Source organism: Sciurus vulgaris (genome assembly GCF_902686455.1).
Source record: "Sciurus vulgaris genome assembly, chromosome: 2".
Taxonomy (NCBI): domain Eukaryota; kingdom Metazoa; phylum Chordata; class Mammalia; order Rodentia; family Sciuridae; genus Sciurus; species Sciurus vulgaris.
Genome location: NC_136462.1, coordinates 136,037,484 through 136,061,711, shown reverse-complemented (window position 1 = coordinate 136,061,711; position 24,228 = coordinate 136,037,484). Strand labels below are relative to the sequence as shown.

Here is a 24,228-nt window from a genome sequence, read left to right as displayed (position 1 = left end):
ATGGGATAAAGACCTGCTTGTTAGAGGGAATGCAGAACTGTCTTGGTCTTATGGTTCCCTTTCCATCTTTTGGAACAACGTAACATTTCCTTCTCCTATTTGCTAATGGTTTATTATTTAGTGAGTTCCTGTATCTATTTCTTATCACATCTCCTTATCCTAGCTTTGTGCACATTCATGTTTTGTTTGGTTTTGTTTTAATTTCAGTAGCATCCTCTTAAGGTCACTTACGAAATTTCCCACAAGTAAAATTGCTTCAGCAAATTTAAATGTTGTTCTTAACTATTTCTTCCTCACTGTATCTTTCAAAAACTATTGACCATTATGTGCCATGCTCTATACTTGATACTGAGAAGTCTAACTAAACCACCTAATTCTTTTCACATATATATTTCAGTCCCAAAGTCTGGTGCAAGGACTAATTGAGAAGCAAGTATGTGACATTTAAGCCTCTGATTCTACACAAAGAATCTTCCCATGAGAAATAGTCACTACTAGCATAACAAGCAGATACAGGATGTTATTAGATGATTCTTAAGTTAATATGTACACAGCTTGGGAGTTCTGATCAGCTTCGTCTTATAAATATTATTTTTCTTTTGGCTTGAATTTCTGTATGAGTCAAAGATATGCTTTTTATTTTTAATCAGGAAACACATTTGCAGGAAAAAATTCCACATTTCTTAAGATATTTGTGGGCTCCAGTATGTGCCAACAGCATTGTGATTTGTTCTTTTAAGGAATAGTGGTATTTCTCTATTTTAAAACCAAGCTCAAATGCTCTTTCTTCTGCCTTGCCTGTAAATATACTGAGAGATTCTAAAGCCACAAATGTAATGTCTGATATTCTTTGTAGAATTTATCAGTATCTTTTTCTTAACTGGAGAGCTTATTGCTTATCTCCAAGTTTCTCTCCTAAAACTCAGATGTCTCTGGTTCCTTAATTCTGGATTTTAAAGGACCTAACCAACACCAAGTCATTCTTAAGGCAGCAGATTTGTTGGTCTAGTTGTAATAATCATTAACACAACATGTCATTAATATAAGAAGCAAATGCAACCTGTTATTAAATAAGACTCCAAAAAGCAAGGAAGCACATAGCCTTGGGAGTTCTTTGCAGCAGACTTGATGCCTCTGGGTTACTCACAGCCCCTCTTTGATGATCCAGAGGGCATTATGCTCATGTTAAAGGAGATTACCCTCCAGACCTTTATGGACTTGGTTTCTTTTGCTTAGAAGCTCTACTTTTAAAAACTCAACAGTCATAGTATTAAATGTATGCCTTCTATAAATCATTTGTATAATTATCTTTAAAAAATTCAACACAAGGAGAATCTTGTTAGTTAATTCCCAAAGTACCTTAGACATTTAAGATAATTTTGTGTCTAAAGTTCAGTTTTGATTTATACAAATATGTATGTCCTGATGTTGCATTAAATTTATCAGAACAAGGGTTCTAATCAACTTTAATTTTTAAAAGTTAGAAGTAATGCAAAGTATCTAATAACTAAAATTTTACATAATTTCTGGAATTGTAAAAAATTACAAGAATGATGCTTGCCTTTTCACTTTTTTTGTCATTTGAAAATCAGTTTTTAATTTTGATCAAGTTAGATCTATCCATTTTAATTTCATAATTAATGATTTTTGTGTCCTAAGAAACCTTTACCTTACGCCAAGGTCATGAGGCTGATCTGGGTCTCTTCCATTTAGTTGATCAGCATCTGTCTCAGCCATTACCAATGTGTCTCGATTACTATAGCTGTATAATAGGAGTTAATATCTGGCAGGGTGAACTTCCAATTTATTCTTCCCTTCAAGGTTATTTTAGTTATTCTAGGGCTTGTACTTTTCATTAAGTTTTGGAATAAGTTTATTTTTGTCTCCAAAAACCTCATTGGGACTTTGATAAGAATTGCATTTAGACTTCAGATCAATTTGGAAAGAATATCTTTACTCTTTTTTTTTTTTTTTTTAAAATCAGCATCTTACAACAGTTGACATATAGACCCTTAAATGATTTCTTTTTACCCAGATATTTCACTTTCTTTTTGTGGTCAAAATGATATATGTGTTCATTATTAGTTTATAGAAATATGATTGACATTTGTATTTTTATCTTATATGCTATACCTTGCTTATTATTAGTTTTAGAAGTATTTTCTGTAGATTACTTGGGATTTTCTGCATGGACAATTATGTCATGCCATCTGCAAATAGTTTTATTCCTTCACTCTGATTGGTGTGCCTTTTATTTCTTTTTCTTGTCTGATGACAGTGTTTAGAACTTCTAGTTCTATGCTAAGGATGTGAGAGTGGACATTCTTGACTTTTTCCCAGTCTCGGAAAACATTGTCTGTCACTATTAAGTATAACATTAGCAGTAGGAGTTTGTTGTTGTTGTATGTTCTCTTTATCAAATTGAGGAAGATCTCCTTTATTTGTAGTTTGCTAAAAGTTTTTATTATGAATTAATGTACCATTTTGTCAAATGCTTATTTTGAATCCATTGATATGATCATATACTTTTTCTTCTTTAATCTATTTCTATTGTCAAGTATTAAAATTATTAAACCTTCTTTATACACCTAGAATGACTCCCACTTGCTCACGATATATAATTCATTTTATACTTTTATATATTTAATTTATTAATACTTTGTGTTTTTGTTTTTTGGAGTGGGGGGTAGTACTGGATCAAACCCAGAACTTGAGCATGCTAGTCAAACATTCTACTGATAAAAATCCCCAGTGAAGATTTTTAAATCTGGATTCATAAGAGATATTTGTCTATACATTTCTGTTTTTCTATGGTTCTTGTCAGGTTTTAGAGTTAGACTAATACTGGCTTCATCAAATTAGTTGGGAAGTGTTCCTCTTCTGTTTGACTGAAGGAGATTGTTGTAAAATTTTCTATTAATTCCCCTTTGAATGTTTAGAGTTTCTGGTGACACCATTTGGGAATGTAAATTTCTTTTTTTTTTTTAATTACAAATTCAAATTAATGGTTATAGGACTGTTTAGGTTGTGTATTTCATCTCATTTGAGTTTTGGTGGTTTGTGGTGTTTAAGAATTGATTGATCTGTTTCTTCTAAGATGAAAAACTTTTTAAGTGGAAAGTTGTTCACAGAATTCCCTTGTATCTAGAATTTTCAGTTCACAGGATCTGTAGTATTACCTGTTTCATACATAATAGTAATTTGTCTTCTTGTTATCTTTGTCAGTCTTTAAGGACATCAGTTTTATTGATCTTAATTCTAGTGATATTTTTAGTTTTGTTGATTTCTACTCTCTAGCCTATTATAAACATTTTCATTTCCTACCAGTTTATGTCTCAGCAGCTTCTATCCAGGTAAGCAGATCTTAGCTGTGACTTTCTGTATTCATCTGTCTCTAGATTTTGAAGTGGTAGTTTATTGTACAATTTTAGTTCTCTGAAGGGATGAAGAAAAGTTGTTGATTTTCAATTTCTTCAACATATATCTCTTGTAAAGAATGGACCCTGACTCTTTACATGTTCAAGATGAAACCAGGTGTCTCTTCTATAGATCAGTTCTTTCAAATTTGTTGATGTTTATTTAATAGCCCTATATATAGTAAATGTTGGTGACAGTTTTATGGACATTTGAAAAAAATAGTGTTTTGCTGCTGTCGGGTGAAGTATCTGAATATGTCAATTAGATCCTTTGGTTTATTGTATTACTAGTTTTTCTATACCTGTATTGATTTTTTATATAGTAGTTCTATCAGTTCTAATTGTAGGTTTATATATTTCTCTTTTTGCCTCTATTTTTAATAGATTTCTTGAGATTATTCATATAGTCTACACTTTTACCTTTTTAAAGTATACAATTCAGTGTTTTTTTAGTACATCCACAAGTATGTGCAACCATCACCACAGTCAATTGTAGAACATTCTCTCATTCCTAAAAGAAACCTGGTACCTTTAGCTGTTAGCCTTCTGTTCTCTCCCCCACCACATAACCAGCCCTGAGCAACTTCTTCTCTACTTTCTGTCATTCTAGATTTCCCTGTTCTAGTCTTTTGACTTGGGGGAACAGACTTTTTTCTGGAGATTTTTGTTTGTTTGTTTGTCCCTGTGGGTGGTTCTGATTTGGAGGCTTCTGCTTCTAAGACTAAGGTAATGAGGTAATAATATCTAAGACCTTAGAGGCACTAAGGTAAGCCAAGAACTTACCCTTGCTGTGCTGTTCCTCAAGTCCCATGGTCCTTAGGTTGTCTGCTTTCATTCTACATTTCAGAGTCATCCTAAACTTGTTTGTTGTGCTGAGACCAGAATGTTTGAAGTTTTAAGAGGGAGAACTGGAGGGAATGGGGCCATCCCCTCTTGACAGAATCAAAAGTCTCCACTGAAATAGATCTTGCCAGCATAACCCAAAGGGACACACCAGATGTCTCTTTCTTCATATTGGGCAGTTCTGGATACAACTCTTCTTTCCCTTTTAAAACCTCACTAATGTAGCAGGTTTCAAACATACACAGGTTTATTTTTGACCTCCGGTAGGGTGCTTGCTCCTTCCATTTGGTATTCCCCTCACCAGTACATATATTAATGCTTTAGTGAAAAGAATGTCTTGGCCCTTTTGGAGATTTTTTCAGGAGGTGACTAAGGAGGATGTACCAAATTGGGTCCACCCCAGTGTTTCCATTTCTCTTAAGCCTTTGCTCTCCTGTCTCTAAAGTCTTCAGGAGGAGTTTCAGCATCTGATCTCATTGACCATAGCCTTCCAACTGAGTCAAGGCTATTGTTGTTCATTCCTAGAGTAACACATTAAATCCTGAGGCCTAGGTAAAGTGTTGGCCTGATCCAACCTTCTGTTTATTCTTATTGGCTAATGTACTTAGAATCTGTTTCCACATTTGCTCTCCGGGTTCCTTCTAATACACTGTTAAAAGAGCCTGTGACTTCTTCATTGTATATATTATCTCCTCCAGGAGCAGATCTTACTTGATCTCTGGGTCATGCCAGAATTTTACTCTAGATGGCCATAGAGGCAATTTGTATTGGTGATGGTGGGTCCTAAAAAGAATAGGTACTTCATTTTTAGGTAGCCACCCTACATGAAGCCATTGGAATATTTTTATGCAAAGCAATACTGATTTTCTTACTACCTAGAAAACACTGTTCCTGATATGAAAAAAAAAAATGTTCAAAGATGTTAGAGGCTCAAGGTCCTTAGGTTGGTGTCTGTCCAAAGGCTCGTCTCTCAAGTCTCAAGTTCCTACTTTCTCCCAACCAGCACCTTTACTTTAGCATAGAGATTTAACATAAGTGTCCCATTACCTGGCTGATGATTCTGCAGCCTGTACTTTTCAGGCCTCAGCCGTGTTCCTCATTGCATCTTAAAATGAGGATCCTTTCAGACCACCATAGAAACTTTCTGATTTTCTGTCTGTTCCTTGAGTTGAGATTTCAAGGCACAATGCTTCCCCTCCCTCCTCTCCTCCCTGCAAGTCTCTTCAACACAGTCAGAAGCCTTCTTGTGCCCCAGCCACTTGCTGTCCTGTACCTGCCATTCTGTTTGAGTAATTACAATGCCACAGCACGCTCTGCCGATTAGCATCAGGTAGCTTCAGAGGTTGTCTATAGGGGTCACCTTCCTGGGCCACAGAGATAGGCAGAGACTGGATTAAGGGGTGAGAAAATAGAAAACACTTAGCACGGGGCCTGGTAAAGACAAATAGTAGTCTATTTTCCCCTCACCAGAGGATGGCACTTCTGGTGAGAACACAAGGCATCCAACAACTGGAGAGGTCCAGAGTGTATCAGATCTCCAGGGAATTCGTAGCTTGCTAGTCAATGGTATCCATGGTATCCAAACAGGAGTTTGAGAAGGCATTCCTCTGTCATGTGGAAATACCCTTGAAATCTATTAACAGATTCTGAAATTATCTCCATGAACAATTTGTGGGAATACCTTTGTTAAAATTATGTTAAGCTCTGCAGTATACATGCATTCTAGCTAAATTGGTGACGTTTTGAGTTGTATAATTTTAATAATGTACTACAAATTCTGTGATCCCCCTGTTAGTTCTACTAAGCACAATTCAGAACAGGATATGGAAAAGGGCTTATTATTCCCCAGGAGTGAGGTTAGGGAGAATATGTCATCGGGACACCACTAATAAAGCAAGTGCACACATGCACACACATGCCTTACCTGATGACAGTACTCAGTTTTAAAAGGAAATGTATGCAGTCTGTTGACCATGCCCAATCATTTCATTTGTAACAAAGAAAGACTGTCTCCACTGAAAAGAATCCAGAGACTTTAATCTTGAACTTACAGTGTTCTCTCTCCTTTCTCTCCTTCCAGGAGGACGACAGTCAGCTTTGTGGCTTACTGCTGCTCCACCCAGTGTCTGCAGACTTTTGACCTGCTGCGTTGATAAACACTCAAGCCTCAGGAGCACTGCCAGCTTGACACCGAGGCCGCCTGTGAGTCGCGCACTGTGTGCGACAGGGCTTGGAGAGTCCAGCCAGTGCGGAACAGGCCCTTCCATCCTGTCCTGTCCAGTGCGGGGCATGCAGAACTCTCTGGAAATGTCATATTGAGCTGCACAGCTAAAATGCCTTCACCCTTCCCCCAAGTTGGAATATATCCTCCCCCAAATTAAGGACATCCTGTCTTCTGTGTTTTTTCTTTTTATGTGAGTGTGTCTCATATGTAAACTATTTAGTTTGATGAGCCTCCCCATGTCTAATTTAAAGCAAGTTGCAGTTCCCTGAAGAACTATAATTTGATAATACAGGCAAATTAACTTGAACAACTTACCTTCAGTGATACTTCTCCTGTTCTCTTTCTTTCCCCAGAGGATTATTTCCCCAGGAGATTATTCTCCATGGTTTCTCCAGTGGAAACTTGTCAGTTTTTACCATTTAAGCACACTCCATGGCCTAATAGTCTCACATAGCAGGGTGGGGCCCCTGAGTTGGCGGCAAAGTTAGTCTTCTGTGGAGGCGCAGCAAGATCCCAGAGCACACACCCTCTGGAAAGTTACAACCTTATTTGTAAGTTTTGCAATGTATTAAGGGACCATCAAGAGGGATTCAAAAACAAAAATGCAGGTGATAATGAAATATACTTTTATTTGAAAGACTGTTTACAAAAAGATAATTTTAATTTCTTAATTTCCTAATGAGATTTTGTTTTTGTAAATGAGAAGCTCAAGAAATAGTTGAGGCTTGAAAAGATCTGATCCTTTCTAGATTTAAGCATTTTCTGCATAATAAGAAAAGGGGAGAAAACACACACCAACCTGAGACCTCCCTGTTCCCATTAGGTGGGTGTATGATTAAATTCATAATGACTTTGAACTATTATTGTTACACATAAAAAACTGGCTTCACCTACTTTTGCTACTAGTTTTTAGCAGGTCAATCCAACGTACAGCTTGGGCACATTATTTACCTGGTGCATGAGGTTCATTTTGATTCTGGATTTCTTATTTATGTAACGTTGTCCAGATATCACTGAGAAAATACAGGCGAAATCCAAACAGCCTTGGACTTTGGTTTAAAAAAAAAAATAAAAAGCTCTGTAAACAAAAGCCTGTGAGCCTACCCCTACCAAAGAGACATACTCTTTGTGGAAGAGTCACGTATTTGCCCTTCCTTTAAAAGGATGGCATTTTAGTGTTACTTTGCTGCCAGATGTTCAGCTGGTTGCTGTGAAGTGATTCTTTTTAAAAGAAAAAAAAATTTTTTTTTTTTTCTTTTTCTAAGGCAGGACTAAACGGAGAACCAGGAAGGATTGCTTGGTAGAGAAGTTATTTTCAAAAACTTTCAGACTTGTCAAAAATCTGGTTGATGGCATTTTATTAGCTGCCCTAACTCTGTAATGCTAGGCTCTAACAGTGCCAAAAATCCTACATAGTTACTGACAAATGTGTGATCTCTTTACAGTCACACCACCTGCTGCTCAGAAAGCTGACTATCGGGGAGAATGGTGACGGCAGAGAGTTACCATGTGTTCCAACTGCATTCGCGCTGTTCTTACTTCCTCTTGTCCCTTTCATAACTTGGTCTGTTCATCTTAACATTTCAAAGGCTTAGAGTATAATAGGAACTGAAGATCCATATCAAAATGTACCACTTCTTTCATCTTTTAGAATAATTGAAGTTTTAGCAAAACCCCTACTTGTATGTAAGTTGACGGGTGAGAAATGTGGCATGAAACTTCACAAATGTGCTTCAGGCCTAAATGACTGCTACCTATCATTTAAATGACAGCAAGGAGATTGCGGCATCTTTCTGTTTCACCCTCTACCATCATATATCTTAAAATGGAGCCATGAAATGCACTAACCTGATATTCAGGAATTCTTATTGAGATAAAGTATGTAATAATTTTGTTTTAACATGTTTGAAATTCTGCAAAGATGTTTACTCTCCAAGCATCAGCTCTTTACCTGTTATAAACTGCAATGTGTTGAACATCAGCATTGGTGGGGCAGCCAGTCTTTGGGCAGTCTCAACCTTAACCCTGGGGTGCAGCATTCAGGCTTAATTGATAAGAAATAGAACTTATAACATGGTCTCCTTGGTGCTGTTCATTATAGAAATTTCGTGCTGGATTCACTGATGTCATTTCTAATTTTTTGATACTATAAAGGAATGTTGTCACCTGGAGAAAACTTGCCTACATGCTGTGAATCATGTCCAAACCTTTGCAGAAAAGCAAATCTAAAGGTATTATATGTGTTATTTTCTTTTTTTTTTAACAGTGCTGGGGATCAAGGTCAGGCCCTCATGTTTGCTAGGCAAATGCCCTTATCATTTGCTGTTGCCTTGAGCAATAGTTATTCCAAGTAGAAAAATACTTTATGCAGTAATAATAATTTTTAAAAGTGAGCCACTTGGAAAATAGAGTGTTCAGGTATGTTTACAACAGTGACCTCATGTGTGGTTGGCTAGTGGTAAGTTTTAAAATTCGGGTAGCCTCATGAAGACAGGTCATCGGGTGAGGCGGTACCAAGGGGTCTACGTCAGTGCATCACTCATCAGTGTTCTTCCGTATGCCTAATGGTTATGCCAGAAATATTGATTATATAACATTGTGTAGATGAAATGCTGCATCTTCAATTAATGTGTATTTTAAATGCACTTTAAAATATTTTTGAGTACACAAAAGAGCCCTGACTGGTGGAGGATCCTCTCTGGCTAATAAAGATGAAGTGATCTTGTTTATTATCTGTCCCTCCTCTTCTGGAAGAGTGAGGTGCGTATTAAACTTTCTTTGGTCAGTGTACTCAGCTCTCACTAAAACCTTCCACACTCTACTTGTCAGATTAATTTAATGTCTATCTCATATTGAGTATTATATATTAAAATGTTTTTGGTCTAAGGAAAAAAAAAACCTTCAACACCAGTTGGCTGCTTGTAGTTTTTCCTAAAACATATGCCTATTTCATAATCTCTGGAAACTTTCAAAGGCAGTTTTTAAAATTATTAATAGTAATATTTAGTTCTCTTTCCTGAATTGAAAAAAAATTAGTATTACTTTTTCTTTAAGAAAACTTGAATATAGTACATTGCTTCAGCAGAAATCAAAACATTCTTATTCAGATAGTTTGTGAACATGGACACCTAACTGGACCAACATTAATACATCCTGATATAATTAAATGTTGAGATGTAAATGCATCTCATAGACTCGTAAACACTAAGAATCTTATTTAAATGCTTCCATACATAACCCTGATAATTTTATTATGCTTTTATTTTTGTGATTTCCATTCACCCTGCTTGTTCCTGATGAGTTCTTTTATATTCTCCAAGAGCTCTGTGAATATCTTGCCTTTTTTTCAGAGAGGATTTTTATGAAATTTGTGCTCATGAAAATAGCTCCATATTTATCTAAAATAATCACTTAAGACTCACTGTCCCTACCCAGGAAGTACCTCCCTGTGTCGTCAGCTAATAGATCTGAAAGTGATGCAGGTGTCTCTAGGAAAGGGATTGATCATAGCAGAGTGACTGTTATCTTCAGTCAGAAGAAGAGAGTGCTTCACAGCCTAAGATGTGCTCTTTGAAGCATGACTACATGGTCTCTTGTACTTTAGATACAGAAAAATACTGGCAGCCCAGTGTGGTGGCTAAGCAGAAGGTGCAGCATCTGGAGATCATTTCTAAATGCATTGAGAAACCGACAAGAGTTGCTTTATTTTCTTTCCCATTCACCTTACAGTAAAGTATGGGTTATCTTTGCTGTCTATATTAAAGAGCATCAGGTTTTGTTTGTTCTGATGATTCGAGATATATGTGTACATAACAAAAAGATTACCTCAGACTCGGATTCTGCCTTCCAAAAAATTATGGCAATGTCCACTTGAAGTGTGGCCATTTTCTGAAATTCATACTACATCCAGTCTGGTTTCATGTTTAGAGAATAATTGAGTTTGAACCATATGAATGCTCAGAAATGTCAGTGGTGCTATCTTTATTTTTTTAGCCAAATTCATTCTGTAGGAAAGAAAAGAGGGCATTAGACATTTAAATCAAAGCCAGTGAAAATGGTGGAGGAAGGACCTCTGAAAACCCTTTAATCACTGTAAAAGCAAGAAGAAATTGACCCAAAATGTCAGAATTCACTTTTTTCAGAATTCTGGAAATTACCAAGGGCTGCAGCAATCTAAGCAGTACTTACTAATTCAAGAGAAGCAACTGGATCACGGCATGAACAGTGAGCTTTGTGGTGTTTTGACTTGCCTTTTTTCCATCCCCCTTCCATCTCTACTGGATCCTTGAAAACCAGCAGTACACAACTGAAGGTGTAAAACTGACCTGGAAGCCACCAGAGGGGGCAAAGGAGGATGGAGCTCCTTCAAAGCCTCATTTCCAGAGAACTGTCACTTGACCTGTTGGGCAGTTCTCTGGAAGATATTATTTGCCAGTCCTTATTTTACTGGATTTGAGTTTGTCAAGTGTGAAAAGTCTTTTCCTCAGGAACATTGCTGAAAAAAATACTCAAGAGATAATGAACATGTGACTGCCTGAAGCAGCACATAATCCTTGCAGTGAACAGTAGGCTAACCAAAACCTTAAAAAGAAAAGTTGGGGAATGAGGTGTCCAGAGGAGTTTTGAAAAGCTCTGGTATTCTGAGAGATAGATGGTCGTGCACATGTGTAGAGCTTTGCACTTGGCTAGGGGTGTCCTCTTGCTCAGGAAAGACCTGATAACATCCTAAACTCTGAACTGAAGTTGACCTTGTGGTTCTGCACAAGCAGAAAGTGAGGCTGAAAACAGCTGTCACCTTTCCTGCTGAGTGTCTCAATGTGCCCACAGCCTTCTGCAGAGACTGGGAAACTTAACTTGTTTCAAGTAGGGAAATCTCTGCCCAATCATTTGTTGATCACTGAATTACCCAAGCAGACTTCAGTGTTCATGTATTGCAAAGATTACATAGTACTGAGTTGGTTCAGAAAAGTCATTAGAATAAAAAGCAGCAAGTACAGCAAACTCTTAAAAAAGGAGGTAAGTAAATACGATTTTCACAGTTACTACATTATTCAAATTGTCCAGTTTTACACACACAAATTATGAAGCATGTAAAGTGCAGGGAAAAAAAACTGCACCTGAGGAAGTACAGACATTGGACTTTTAGACAAAGACTTTAAGTCAGCTACTTTAAATATACTTATTGAAATAAAAACCATATCTAAATAACTGAAGTATGGAAATGATGTCTCACTAAATCAAAAACAATGATTAAACAATAGAAATTATATTAAAATAACCAGGGGCTAGGGTTGTAGCTCAGTGATAGAGTACTCTTGCTTAGCACATGTGAGGTGCTGGGTTTGAGCCTCAACACCACATAAAAATAAAAGTATTGTGTGCATCTACAACTAAAAATATTTTTTAAAAATTAAAATAACCAAATGTAAATTCTAAAGTTGAAAACAATAACTGAAATGAAAATTTCATGAGAGGTACTCAACAGCAATTTGAGCAGGCAGAAAAATAACAAATTGAATATAGGTCAATTGAGATGACCCATTCTGAGGTCCAGAAAGAAAAAATAATGAAAAATGAATATAGCCACAGAGACCTGTGGGACACTATCAAGCATACTAATGTGTATAATTGGAGTCTTAGGGAGAAAAGAAAGTGGCAACAAGAATATTTGAAAACATAATTGTTAAAGACAAATTTGATTTAAAAAAAAAAATTCACATTGATTTGCACACACAAGAAGCTCAATCAATTCCAAGTAGGAAACACTCAAGAAGATCCATGACTGAACATATGATCTTGAAAACAAGGAAAAACTGACTCATGGATGAGGGATCCTCATTACAAGTGAGAGAGAAGAGGCAGTGGAATGCTATATTCAAAGTGCAGAAAGTAACTATCCATAAGAATTCTATATCCAGGGGAACTATCCTTCAAAATGCAAATGAAAAATTAGAATAGTCCCATGTAAACAAAAACAATTACAGTAGCAAGTGTCTCTACAAGAAATAATAGAGTTTCAAGCTTAAATGATTTTAAAATAGACACTACAAATCTATATAAAGAAAGAGCACTGGTAAGATTATGTAAGTAAATATAGCCTGAATTTGTTTTCTGTTCATAATTTTCATGAATTAAGAGCAACTGCATAAAATCTGTAGTGACAGGCACAAAATAAAAATAACATTTTATGGTAGAGTGCTTGCCTTGCATGCTCGAGGCCCTGGGTTCAACCCCCAGCACCATAAAGAACAAAGTAATAATAATATTTTATATGACAACAGAACAAAGGGGGCAGGAAAAAACTTCCTTAGGAACAAAATTTTACACTATTGAAATTAAGTTGGTTTAAATTCAAACTGCATTCAAGATGTTAATTATAATCATCAAGGGAAAAATAGCTAAAGAATATATAGTAAAAGCTACAAGAAGAGAACTCATAAAACGGTACACTAGAAAATACTAACAAAAGAAGGCATGAAACTAATGGAGGAATAAAGGGACAGAACTACAAAGGATGGAAAACTAAATCCCACTTTATCAATAATTTCATTAAATATAAATGAATTAAGCATTCCAATTTAAAGTAAGAGGAGAATGGATAAAAATCAGTCCAACTATATGTAGGATACATCCTTTAGATTTAATGACACAAATAGGGCAAAAGTAAAAAGATGAAATAACATACAAATGGTAGCAAAAAGATCTAGAGTCAATATAATAATACCATACAAAGTAGACTTTAAGGTAAAAATTGTTACTAGAGACAAAGACATTACATCATAAAAGGGTCAGTCCAAGAAGACATAGTTATGCATATATATGAATCTAATAACAGAGCCCTAAACACATGAAGTAAAAACTGACAAAATTGGAAAGAGAATAAGCAATTCAACAGTAACAATTGGTGACTTCAATGCCTCACAATAACAGAGCAATGAGACAGAAGGTCAACAAATAAAAGACACGAACAATGCTTTAAGTCAAAAAGACATAGCAAATAACTTTAAAATATTTTTAACAACAACATAATGCACCTTCTTCTAAAGTATACTTGGAACATTCCCTGGCACAGACCATATTTTAGGACATTAAAGAAATCCTAATTTTTTAGCAGGATAGAAATAACACAAAGTATGTTCTCTGGTCACAATGAATGAGATTGGAAATCAATAACAAGGAAATTTGGGGAATTCACAAATGTGTGAAAATTAAGCAGTGTACTTCTATTTAACAAATGAGTCAAAGAAGAATTCACAAGGGAAATTACAAAGTTCCTTGAGATTAGTGAAAATGAAAATACAACACACCAGAACCTAGGAGATGTAGCTAAAGCAGAACTTACAGAATAACACATGCTATAAATGTCCACATTAAAAAAGAACAGTCTCTTAAACTATACTACAGAGTGACAGTAACAAAAACAGCATGGTATTGGCATCAAAATAGACATGTAAACCAATGGTACAAAATAGAAGACACAGACAAACCCACATAAATGTGGTTATCTCATGCTAGACAAAAGTGCCAAAAATATACATTGGAGAAAAGATAGCCTATTCAACAAATGGTTCTGGGAAAACTGGAAATCCATATGTAACAAAACAAAATTAAACACCTATCTCTCACCCTGTACAAAAAACAACTCAAAGTGAATCAAAGACTTAGGCACTAGAATTGAGACCCAGTGCCTAATAAAAGAAAAAGTGGGTCCAAATCTTCATCATGTCAGCTTAGGACCTGACTTCCTTAACAAGACTCCTGAAGTACAAGAAATTAAATTAAGAATCAATAAATGGAATGGCATCATACTAAAAATGTGCTTCTCAGCAAAGGAAACAATAACATGAAGAGAGAGCCTACAGAATGGGAAAAAATCTTTACCACATGCACCTTAGATTGAGTACTAATCTCCAGGATATATAAAGAACTCAAAAAACTTAATGCTGAAAAAACAAATAACCCAATCAATGAATGAGCTGAGGAACTGAACAGACATTTCACAGAAGAAGAAATGTAATAACCAATAAACTTAAAAAATGTTCATCATCTCTTGCAATTAGAGAAATGAAAATCAAAACTAAGATTTCATCTCACTCCAGTCATAATAGCAATTATCAAGAATACAAGCAATAGTAAGTGTTGGTGGGGATGTGGGGGAGAAGGTACATTCAATACATTGTTGGTAGAACTGCAGATCGGTGCAACAACCACTTTAGAAAGCAGTATGGAGATTTCTCAGAAAACTTGGAATGGAATCACCATTTGACCCAGCTATTCCACTCCTCAGTTTATACCCAAAGGACTTAAAATCAGCATACTATAGTGACATAGCCACATCAATGTTTATAGCAGCTCAATTCACAATAGATAGATTATGGAACCAACCTAGATGCCCTTCAACAAATGAATGGATAAAGAAACTTCGGTATGTATACACAATGGGATATTACTCAGTCATAAAGAAGACTAAAATTATGGCATTTGCAGGTAAATGAATGGAGTTAGAGAATACCATGCTAAGTAAAATAAGCCAATCCCAAAAAACCAAAGGCCAAATGCTGTCTCTGATAAGTGGATGCTGATACAAAACCTGGGTAGTGGGGTGGGAAGGGAAGAATGGAAGAATGTTGGATTGTGTAGAGGGAAATGGGAGGGGAGGGTGTGGTGGGAAGGAAAGCTGATGGAATGAGACAAACATCATTATCCTGTGTACATGTATGATTACATGAATGGTGTGACTCTACATCGTGTACAGAGAAATGAAAAGTTGTACTCCATTTGTGTAAAATGAATCAAAATGCATTCTGCTGTCATGTATAACTAAATAGAACAAATGATAAAAAATAAAAATAAAGTTCTCAAATCAATAACCCAGTCTTCAAACTTAAGAAATTAAAAAAGAATAATGATTAAACCTAAAACAAGCAGCGCAAAAGAACAATACAGATTAGAGTAAAAATAAATTGAGAAGAGAAAAACAAATGAAACCTAACCAGAAGCTGGCTCTTGGGAGAAAATCAACAAAATTAACACACACTTAGATGGACTACCAAAAAAAAAAAAAAAAAAGTCCCAAATTAAAACCAGGAATGAAATATAAGTACTGACCTTATGGAAATGAAAGATTTATTAGGAAATTTGTAGGCTCACAAGTTAAGAGAATCTAGACTACCAAAATTAAGTCAAAGAGAAATAAAGTTTAAAGAAGAGATTAAATCGTAATAAGATAAATACTTCCCACAAAGAAAAGTCAAGGAACAGATGTCTTCATTGGTGAATTCTACCAAACATTTAAATATTTAACACCAATTAGTCACAAACTCTACCCCAAAAAAGGAGGGAACACTTCTGAACTCATTCTACCAAGACAACATTATCCACTTGCCAAAATCAGGCAAAAAAAAGATATCTATAGGCCAATATCACTTCATATAAAATTCTTCAGCAAAGTATAAAACCAAACTGAGCAACATACAGAAAGGATTATACATAACCCAATAGGATATATCTTGGGAATACAAAGTTAGTTCAACATACTAAAATTGATCAATATACTACACCATGTTATTAAATATAGGACAAAATCAACCCAAGCATCTCAATAGATGTAAAAAAGCATTTAACATTTGACAAAATCCAACACCCTTTCTGATTAAAACATTCAAAAAGCTAAATATGGAATAAATTCCTCAATCTGATAATGGACACCTATGAAAACCCCACAGTAATATATTAGTGGCAAAATACTGTCAGCTTTTCTTCCGAGATCAGAAATAAGACAAAGATATGACAAATGGGCAAGGTGAAGAAATAAAAGGAATCCATCCAGATTGAAAAAGAAGAAACAAAACTTCAGATGACATGGTCTTGTATATAAAAAAACATTAAGGAATCCACAAAAAACTTCATATTACAGTTAATAAATTTGGCAAGGTTGCTGGATACAGTATTTACAAAAATCAATGACTTTTATACATTAGCAATGAATAACCTAGAACATAAAGAAAATAATCCCATCTACAATAGTATCATAAAATCATAAAATATTGGCTATGAGCACTCTGTTTGTCCCATGTCCTTTCTAGCACTTGGCACTGTCAGTTTTTTAGCTTTATTGGGTATGCAGTAGAATATAATCATGGCCTTCACTTACATTTCCATGATGGCAAGTGTCGGTCAACACTTCGACATCCACTGAAACCATATAAGACATTTTTGGTTCCAACACAATTTTTAAAATTCAAAAGCACAGCATATCTCACTTGATGATATACTTACTCCTTTTGTTGCTTTTATTTAATTCCTAATGATATGTTTCCTTCCATTATTTCCCCTTTACCAGAACTTCATCAATTCTATTTGAGTAAGTCCACTTGCAAAAAATTCTAGTTTTCCTTGGAACAAGGATCTTGTTCTCTCTATCCAGTTATTTCCCTTGATACCTTGATATTATTAAGGTTATTTAATCCATCTTATAAATGCTGAGCTCTCTCATATCAAAAGAAAAGGATATCGGTCATGTCGTATTGTGGCAGAATTCACTCCCTGTTGAGAGCCCTGAATGAATTGAGGGCTTGTCTGAGCCATCTCTAAGCAGAGGTATGCTCCTTGGAGAACTTTCGGTGTTATCTCACCAATCTTAGATCGATTGCCTTGGCAACGTCCTAGTCAAAGAGAATTCTGTGATACCGTGGAATTTATTGGTTTAGACAGCCCAAGGTTCAACACAATTCCCTGGAGGTGGAAAGAGCTACCAGTATGCCCACCTAGCCTTGAGGTACCAGCTGCCTGGAGGAGGAAGAATTACTGGGCAAGTGATGAGTGTCCAGTCAGGACAGCTTCCCCACAGCCTCTCACTTCTTGTTTACCTTGAAGAACCTTTCCTTACAATAAATCCCTTTGATGTGTTTCACTATAAATAAAGCATTCGTGGGCTTTTTCCACGGTTAAGATCAGACTCATCAGGTCTTTTCTACCCATTGAGCCCCCGCTTAAAGTACAAAAAAAAAAAAAAAAATTGGGCATAAATGTAACAAAAGAAGTCAAGACCTGTACACCAAGAATCACAAATCATCACTGAAAAAATTAAAGATAACTTGAATAGATGTAAAGAAATCCCATCTTTGCATATTGGGAGACAGTATGTTTGTGATGGCAACAATGTGAAAAAATTGAAATGCTCATACATTGCTGGTAGGAATATATGAACTCTACAGTAGCTGAGCAGCATCAAAAAACTATACATTCCCTCACTGTATACAATAATCTTATAAGAATTTTCATAATAACCAAAAAGTGGAAACAACTCAATGGATGAATGGCTAAATAAAATGTGGTATATCCAGATGATGGAATATTATCTGACCATAAAAAAAGTATTATTGACATATGCTACAATGTGGGAGAACCTTGAAAACATTATGACATTAAAAAATAGTGAAAGGGGCCAGATGCAAAAGACCACAAGTTCAATGATTCCGTTTATATGAAATTTCCAGAATAAGGAAATCCATAAGGGCAGAAATAATGATTTCAAGGGGTTGAGAGAGGAAAATGAGTAATGACTGCTGATGGCTATGGAGTTTCTGTTGAGGTTGATGAAAGTGGTCTGGAATTCATGCCGATGGTTATACAGCCTTGTGAACATACTGAAAACCACTGACTTGAGATGAATTTCATGGGATATGAATTATATCTCAATTTTAAAAATCAAAACTAGACGTACAACTTACTTTACATATCCACCAATAAACTTTTGGGATGAACCAATTTCTTCCAGAAGCCATATTTGCCTCTTTCCTAGGTTCTAAACACTGTTTGTACCATTCTTTATCTAGAACAAATATGCAGGGAGGAATTATTTAATAAAGGTCTTACCTTTTCAACCAAATTATTAAATATTTGCATTTATTTTATCAGATATTCCCAAAATATCTTAACTATTGACTGTTCATAATTCTCTGAACTTGATAAAGACTTACATTCACTGGCCACAGAACTATACCCTCTTTGATGGTGTGTGATCTAATTCAGTAGATCAAAACTATCTAGATTCTAAATGGTAGAGTGATTTACCTTGTGTATAAACATCAGTAGTTACATTTTGCTACCTTCAGGAATATGCTCTTTATTTTTAGTTGACTGAGTTGGTAAAGAATTTTAAGTAGATACACAATCTAGTTGCATTACTAGTATGACCTCAGTACTTGAATCTAGGTAAACTGTGTTTTGCGCTATTGCTGTTGAGTCCTGTAAATTGATTGTGTAATTGAATCATTTGAAACAGCATTTGGTAGATTACCAAAAGAGGAAAAACCTGCTCTCTTCTATTTAGTACAGAAGTGTACTTTAATTCAAAACTCCTAATGAGAATTTTGTATGTAGTATTTTTAAAAATAGTTTCTAATTCAAATTAGAGAGCCTTTTTCTGATTACAAAAGCAATTCTGCATGCTAGAGAAAACCATGAATAAAAAAACTTAATAACTACTCCCTGTTTTTTGATAATGATTTTTGTCTATCTTTTCAGTCTTTTGTAAATCCTCACCTGTAGATTTACTTAAATGGCATCTTACTATGCACGGTTTTATTACTATTGTCTTCACCTAATGGATTATGAAAATCCATATCCATAAATCTTGTTGACTATAGAAAAAATATATAAATGCATATAATCACTGACTGCATGGTATTACATTCCTAGCAACATTATTTAATAAATTTCACATTTATATGTATATTTAATGTATTTTAAGCCTAAAATTGTTTTTCATTTCTATGTGAAAATATCAGTTTCTCCCACTTTCTTCTTCCATGTAGTACCAATTTATTTGAGAAAGCAGAAGAGATTAATTCTTCTATAAGCAAGTATTAGATTGCTTCTACTGTTGTAAACACACGTTATCAGTCTGGCTCTTTTCAACTACGGCAATCTTGGAAAATTTTATCCTTGTATTTAAGGTTAAATTCATTTGTGACTAAAGCTTTGAAATACAATTTAACTCAAAATGTACTTCTATCTGTGTAGCTGGTGTACCATGGCCATGTACAGTTTCCAGTAAGAGGTTTCCCTAAATCAGTTCCATTCAGTATATTAAGGACAACAAAATGAGTGGAGGTTTGACAATTAAGCTTTTGTTTCATGTGAAAGTCACAGCATTGATTGACATGGGAATCATGGCCAAAATATCAATACTTTGCATGTTAAGCTGGGATCACTGTGAAAGTGGGACAGGAGATCTCACTTTAGTTTAAAGGAGCAGCTCAGGGAAAAAGCCTTGCTGACGCCAAGGAGAAAAAGGCCCCAGAGCTCTGGGAGCAGCCGGAGGGAGGGGCGAGTCAGCTGCAGCACAGACCGCACCCTTGGGGCGTTCTCCCAGCTGAAGAACTCTGCAGATTTACGAAACCAGAAGAGTAATAAGATTAGAGCAAGTTGGGAAGAAAAGGGTAGAGGGGGCTGGGTGGTGAGGATACCACTCCAAGTAGAAAGTACTTCTTAAAACACAAATGAGGGGCTGGGGTTGTGGCTCAGTGGTAGAGCACTTGCCCAGCATGTGTGAGGCCCTGGGTTGGAGCCTTAGTACCACATAAAAATAAAATAAAGGCATTGGGTCCACCTACAACTTAAAAAAAAAATCTATATATACATATAAAAAAACATAAATGAGCATAATTTATCAGTGCCTATTTCCTCTCCTCTTTTGCTTTAACAATATGCACCCTACTCAGTGGAAGAAAATCCAAATTTAAGGAAAGAAATGCTATAAATTCACACCCCCAACATTCTCCAACCCTACCAATCCACAGTTTGACAACTCGCAGTACCTTGATTTTGCTGGTGCCTGGTGCTCACCTGCCAGCAGCCAAGATTGGCCTGGACCACGTCTCCATGGCCTTGGTAGTGATGGTGCTTCAAAGAAGGACTTGGATTTGGTGTTTGGAAAACACCAAAGGAGTTTACCCCATAGGAGGCTAAGCTGAGTGAAGATGAAGAAAACTTCTGTGATCTTTCAGGTCACTGAAACAAACCCTAATCAAAGGAGATGCTATGCCATTTCAGAAGAAGAAAATAGAAGTCTCACGATTTTTTACAAAAAGTCCCTGGATTTGCAGTGTTTGGCAGAAGAAGAAACATGGAGAAATACTGAAACTCATTCTAAAAGTAAACATGGAAATGTGAGATTAAAGAGCAGAATCATCTGATAGCACAAATATCAAAAGGAAGCAAGAAATAACTTGATTTTCTCCTGTGCCTGTGGCCACCTCCAGGTGTTGTCTTCACTTGCTACCTTTCTTTGGGACACTCTTGCCCAGTCCCGTATCTTTGCATGGATCTCACCGATGTAACTAAATTGGCAAACCTGTCTCAGAGGAGGTGGAAAATTCCTCAAATCGAATTCATCACACCCACCCCACCTCACCCTCAGGTTTCTCACAGGATCCCTCTTAGCTCCTCTGCCAAACCTACAGCATGCAGAGATAGCATTTCTACTTCAGATCACGTCCTCTACTTCTGTTAGATGATTCCCATTATTTGTGTATGAGTAATTTAGTGATCCTAACCAAGAGGTGTAGTGGCTATAATTTGTACACTGTATTTCTCACATAACCAACATTAAAATAGTCTTTATTCTACTTCTATAGAAAGGCCCTTCCAGAAAAACGTGAGAATTTCGTTTAGACCACTTCTATGTCATGTTTTTCACTGCAGCCTGAAAGATCCATTCTAGCCAGAGCATTCATTTGAAAATGTGCCATCTGCTACCTCACTTTGAATTGTCACCATAGTTGCTGAGATAATGCACACTTCAAAGCCCTAGTTAAATGACGGCTTGCTTTCTTAACCTGGAGCTTCTTCATAACAAGAATTTTTAGTGTTACTTTGACTTTCCAAAGCAATATACAAAACATTTACCATGAAGTCATGAAGTCCTGGTTCCTCTAAATAAAAGACAAAATCCAAGTGAGACTGAAATCTAGGAAGGGGATCCACCCAGATGGGTCAAATAGAGGGCAGAGAAAACTTCTGAAGACTGACCAACTTTGTAAAGTATTTTAAAAAATTCTCCTTGAAACTCCATCTTTGCATTTAGGAAAAAGGAAAGAGTTCAAGGTATACATAATGAATGAATAAAATAAATAGATTATGCGAGTGATGACGTGTCTAAAGGCAGCCAGTCATGCTTTCAGACTTGTGAAGTTGGTCCTCTAGCTGTGCTGGCCTATATAGAGGCTTAGGAATATTCAGACATGTATCTGTTACAAGAAACAGTCACTCGGGTTCTAAAAATACTCTTCTGCTACTAATTCAATTAAAAAAATGCAGCAGGAAAGCTTAATTAAGCTTTCTAGGTTGTTAAAACTCTGCTACCAGAAAAAATGTACTATTCTTAGAGTCTCACAGTCAAATGGCAGGAAACAACTGATAGATTATCAGTGAAGAAACATTGGGCCCTTTCTCATGTTTAGCACTGAGCCCATTATGAGATTTTTTTAACTGAGTAAACCCAAGACTGGGCAGCTGGAGAGGACTTTGTTTTTCTAGTAACGTCAGCCTTGGGGAGAGGGGAATTGACAAGAGGCCAAATTCCCTCCAGAAATTTGGGACTAGTTGAAACCATCCTACCCCACCTTGCTTTGATGATGATGATTGATGAGATAAGTTTTAATTTTTCAGCACCTGGTGTTAACAAGGCAAACTTCACAGCATCAAAACAACAAAGAAAAAAACGAAGACATCATTTACAGGTTGGCAACGTGTCAGAGGGAACAGAAAGTAGCAAGGGGAGGAGAGAGATTTCAGACACGGTAAAGGAGAAAATCCAACCTGCCAAAAGACACAGGAGAGAGAAGGGAGCTTGTTGGTGGGCTCTGGGCAGAGAGCCACAGGCAGGGCAAGGCAGTGCCCCCAGAAGACGTGGCCAAGAACGGCACCCTGTGCTGGGGTCGCAAAATTGACTTGGATACGAATACCCTCCACTGGGTGTCACCCCCTTCTCCTCCACCAGCCCCTTTGTGTGCTTATGCCAATCTGCACAGAACCAGGCCACAGTGAGGAACAGTCCCAATATCAGAAGAAATGCAAGGTTTTCCAACGGGCTGAGCGCGCAACCCCAGCCCTGTGACAACACAGTGACGTGGTCCCTTCCTAGCAGTCCTCAGAGAACACTGCGAGGGCAGGTACTTTGGCCCACATTTGTGACAGGAGGAAAGTGGTGCCAAAGGACTTTGAGAGGATGTAGCTAAGACTCCACAGCCTGATTATAACAGACTCAAGCAAAAACTCCATCCATTCCTTCATTCACTCACACCACCCAGCTTCAAAGTGGCAAGTTCTGTGCTAGGCTCAACCAGGCGAGCCTGCTTCTGGGGAAAGAGAAAGCAGGTAAAGAAAAATAGACTCACATACAGGGAAGGTCCCGGGAAGAGGGCTGGGAGGGGCAGGCTCGGCCAAGGAGTCTGACAGGGGAGAAGCAGCGAGTCATGAGAGGAGCTGGGAAGAGTGTTCCAGGAACAATATGGCCAGTGGCTCTGAGGTGAGGAAGCTCCCGACACATTCCAGGACTGAGGGCACATGAGTGACTGGAGCGTGGTGGGTGCTGGGCAGAGCAGGGCAGGCAAGGTGGGGACTGGCAAGAGTCCACTGGAGCCATTGAGCCATTGACGCGTTGTCTCACTCTTCAACAGGATGCTCTGGTGGGTGGAATCCGGGGGGAAATGGCAGTGACTAGGCCACTGTCGAGATGGGGAAACTGATCAGAAGACAGAGGAGGGGAGAGACTGGTGATGAGGGAGGTTGGAGGGGAGAGAGGTGCCCAGGTTTCCAGCCCAATCTTCCACTTCCTGCTCCTCTTCATCTCGTCCATGTCCCTTCAGTTTTGATTTGTCCCTTTTCTCTTCACCAAAGGAGTGGGCTCCCTCCCTGCTTCCACCTCCTCACTGTCCCTTCTCCAGCTGCCCCTGCCACCCTCCCATGCTGTGACCCCTCCCCCCCAGCTCCCCACCCTCCATCTTTCCTCTGCACCACTGATGCACTTCACCCCAATGCCCTCTGCTCCTTGAACTCTGGCCCACGGGCCCCCACCTCCTTCTGCCTCTCTGTGTCTCCGAGTCCTTCTGCTGCTAACCCCACCGGCCAACACAGTCCCTAGAAAGGTACACCGAGGTCTACGTGACTGTCACTGCTCCTGTTTTGGCCTTGAAGGGTGGTCTTCACAGGTCCACATCCAGTCCTGACCACACGCCTGGGGCCTGGTGTGTGTCCTCAGCCCCACCAAAACTCAACTGGTCGTTTCAGATAATATTGTGGTACTCATTGCACAACTCTGAAAACATACTAATGACCCCTGGATTCTACAATGATGACAGGTGAATTTTATAGTATGTAAATTATGCCCTGAGACACAAGTAATGGAAGGAAAAGCCCAGCAGGTCTCCTCTCCCACCCCCAGTTCTAACCTCCTTCTCCATCTCTCGTCTCCAGGAGCCACCACCTGCCTCCCACATGAGTCACACTTGACTCTTCCTTCTGACTAACTTCCTAGGTCCAGAAGCTTCCAAAGTTGGCCAACTTTCGCCCACCAGTATTTCTCAAACTGCCCAGGTTAGTTTCAGCATATGATACACAATACCTTTCTAGGGCTCTCTAGTCAGTGGTCACCGTACCAACACTACCACTGGGGGAGTGTTCCAATCTTTGGGAGGCTGCTTTGGGCTGTCATAATATTCTAGGGCCTCCCAGCATTAG

At 37.5% G+C, this 24,228-nt stretch overlaps 1 protein-coding gene and 2 long non-coding RNA genes across 15 annotated transcripts in view; 2 read left to right on the top strand and 1 right to left on the bottom strand.

Annotated features, from left to right (window-relative positions):
- The window catches only part of LRRC28 (leucine rich repeat containing 28), a 134,686-nt gene extending 128,136 nt beyond the window's left edge, over positions 1-6,550 (top strand). For all 13 annotated transcript variants that reach the window (XM_079126520.1, XM_079126516.1, XM_079126511.1 and 10 more), the window contains one exon: positions 6,340-6,550. In XM_079126520.1, the coding sequence (XP_078982646.1) occupies positions 6,340-6,412 (73 nt within the window). In that variant the 3' untranslated portion in view covers positions 6,413-6,550. The remainder of the gene's footprint in view (positions 1-6,339) is intronic.
- Positions 6,551-15,483: 8,933 nt separating this feature from the next.
- On the bottom strand, positions 15,484-22,967 carry LOC306653497. Its single transcript, XR_013761738.1, has 4 exons — positions 22,887-22,967; positions 20,307-20,458; positions 18,216-18,316; positions 15,484-17,147 (listed from the first exon to the last, which is right to left on the bottom strand). It is a non-coding gene; the product is annotated as an uncharacterized lncRNA (long non-coding RNA).
- LOC306653498 overlaps positions 22,920-24,228 on the top strand; it is a 43,655-nt gene continuing 42,346 nt past the window's right edge. The window contains exons 1-2 of the long non-coding RNA XR_013761739.1: positions 22,920-23,017; positions 23,965-24,084. This is a non-coding gene — a long non-coding RNA (uncharacterized lncRNA). The remainder of the gene's footprint in view (positions 23,018-23,964; positions 24,085-24,228) is intronic.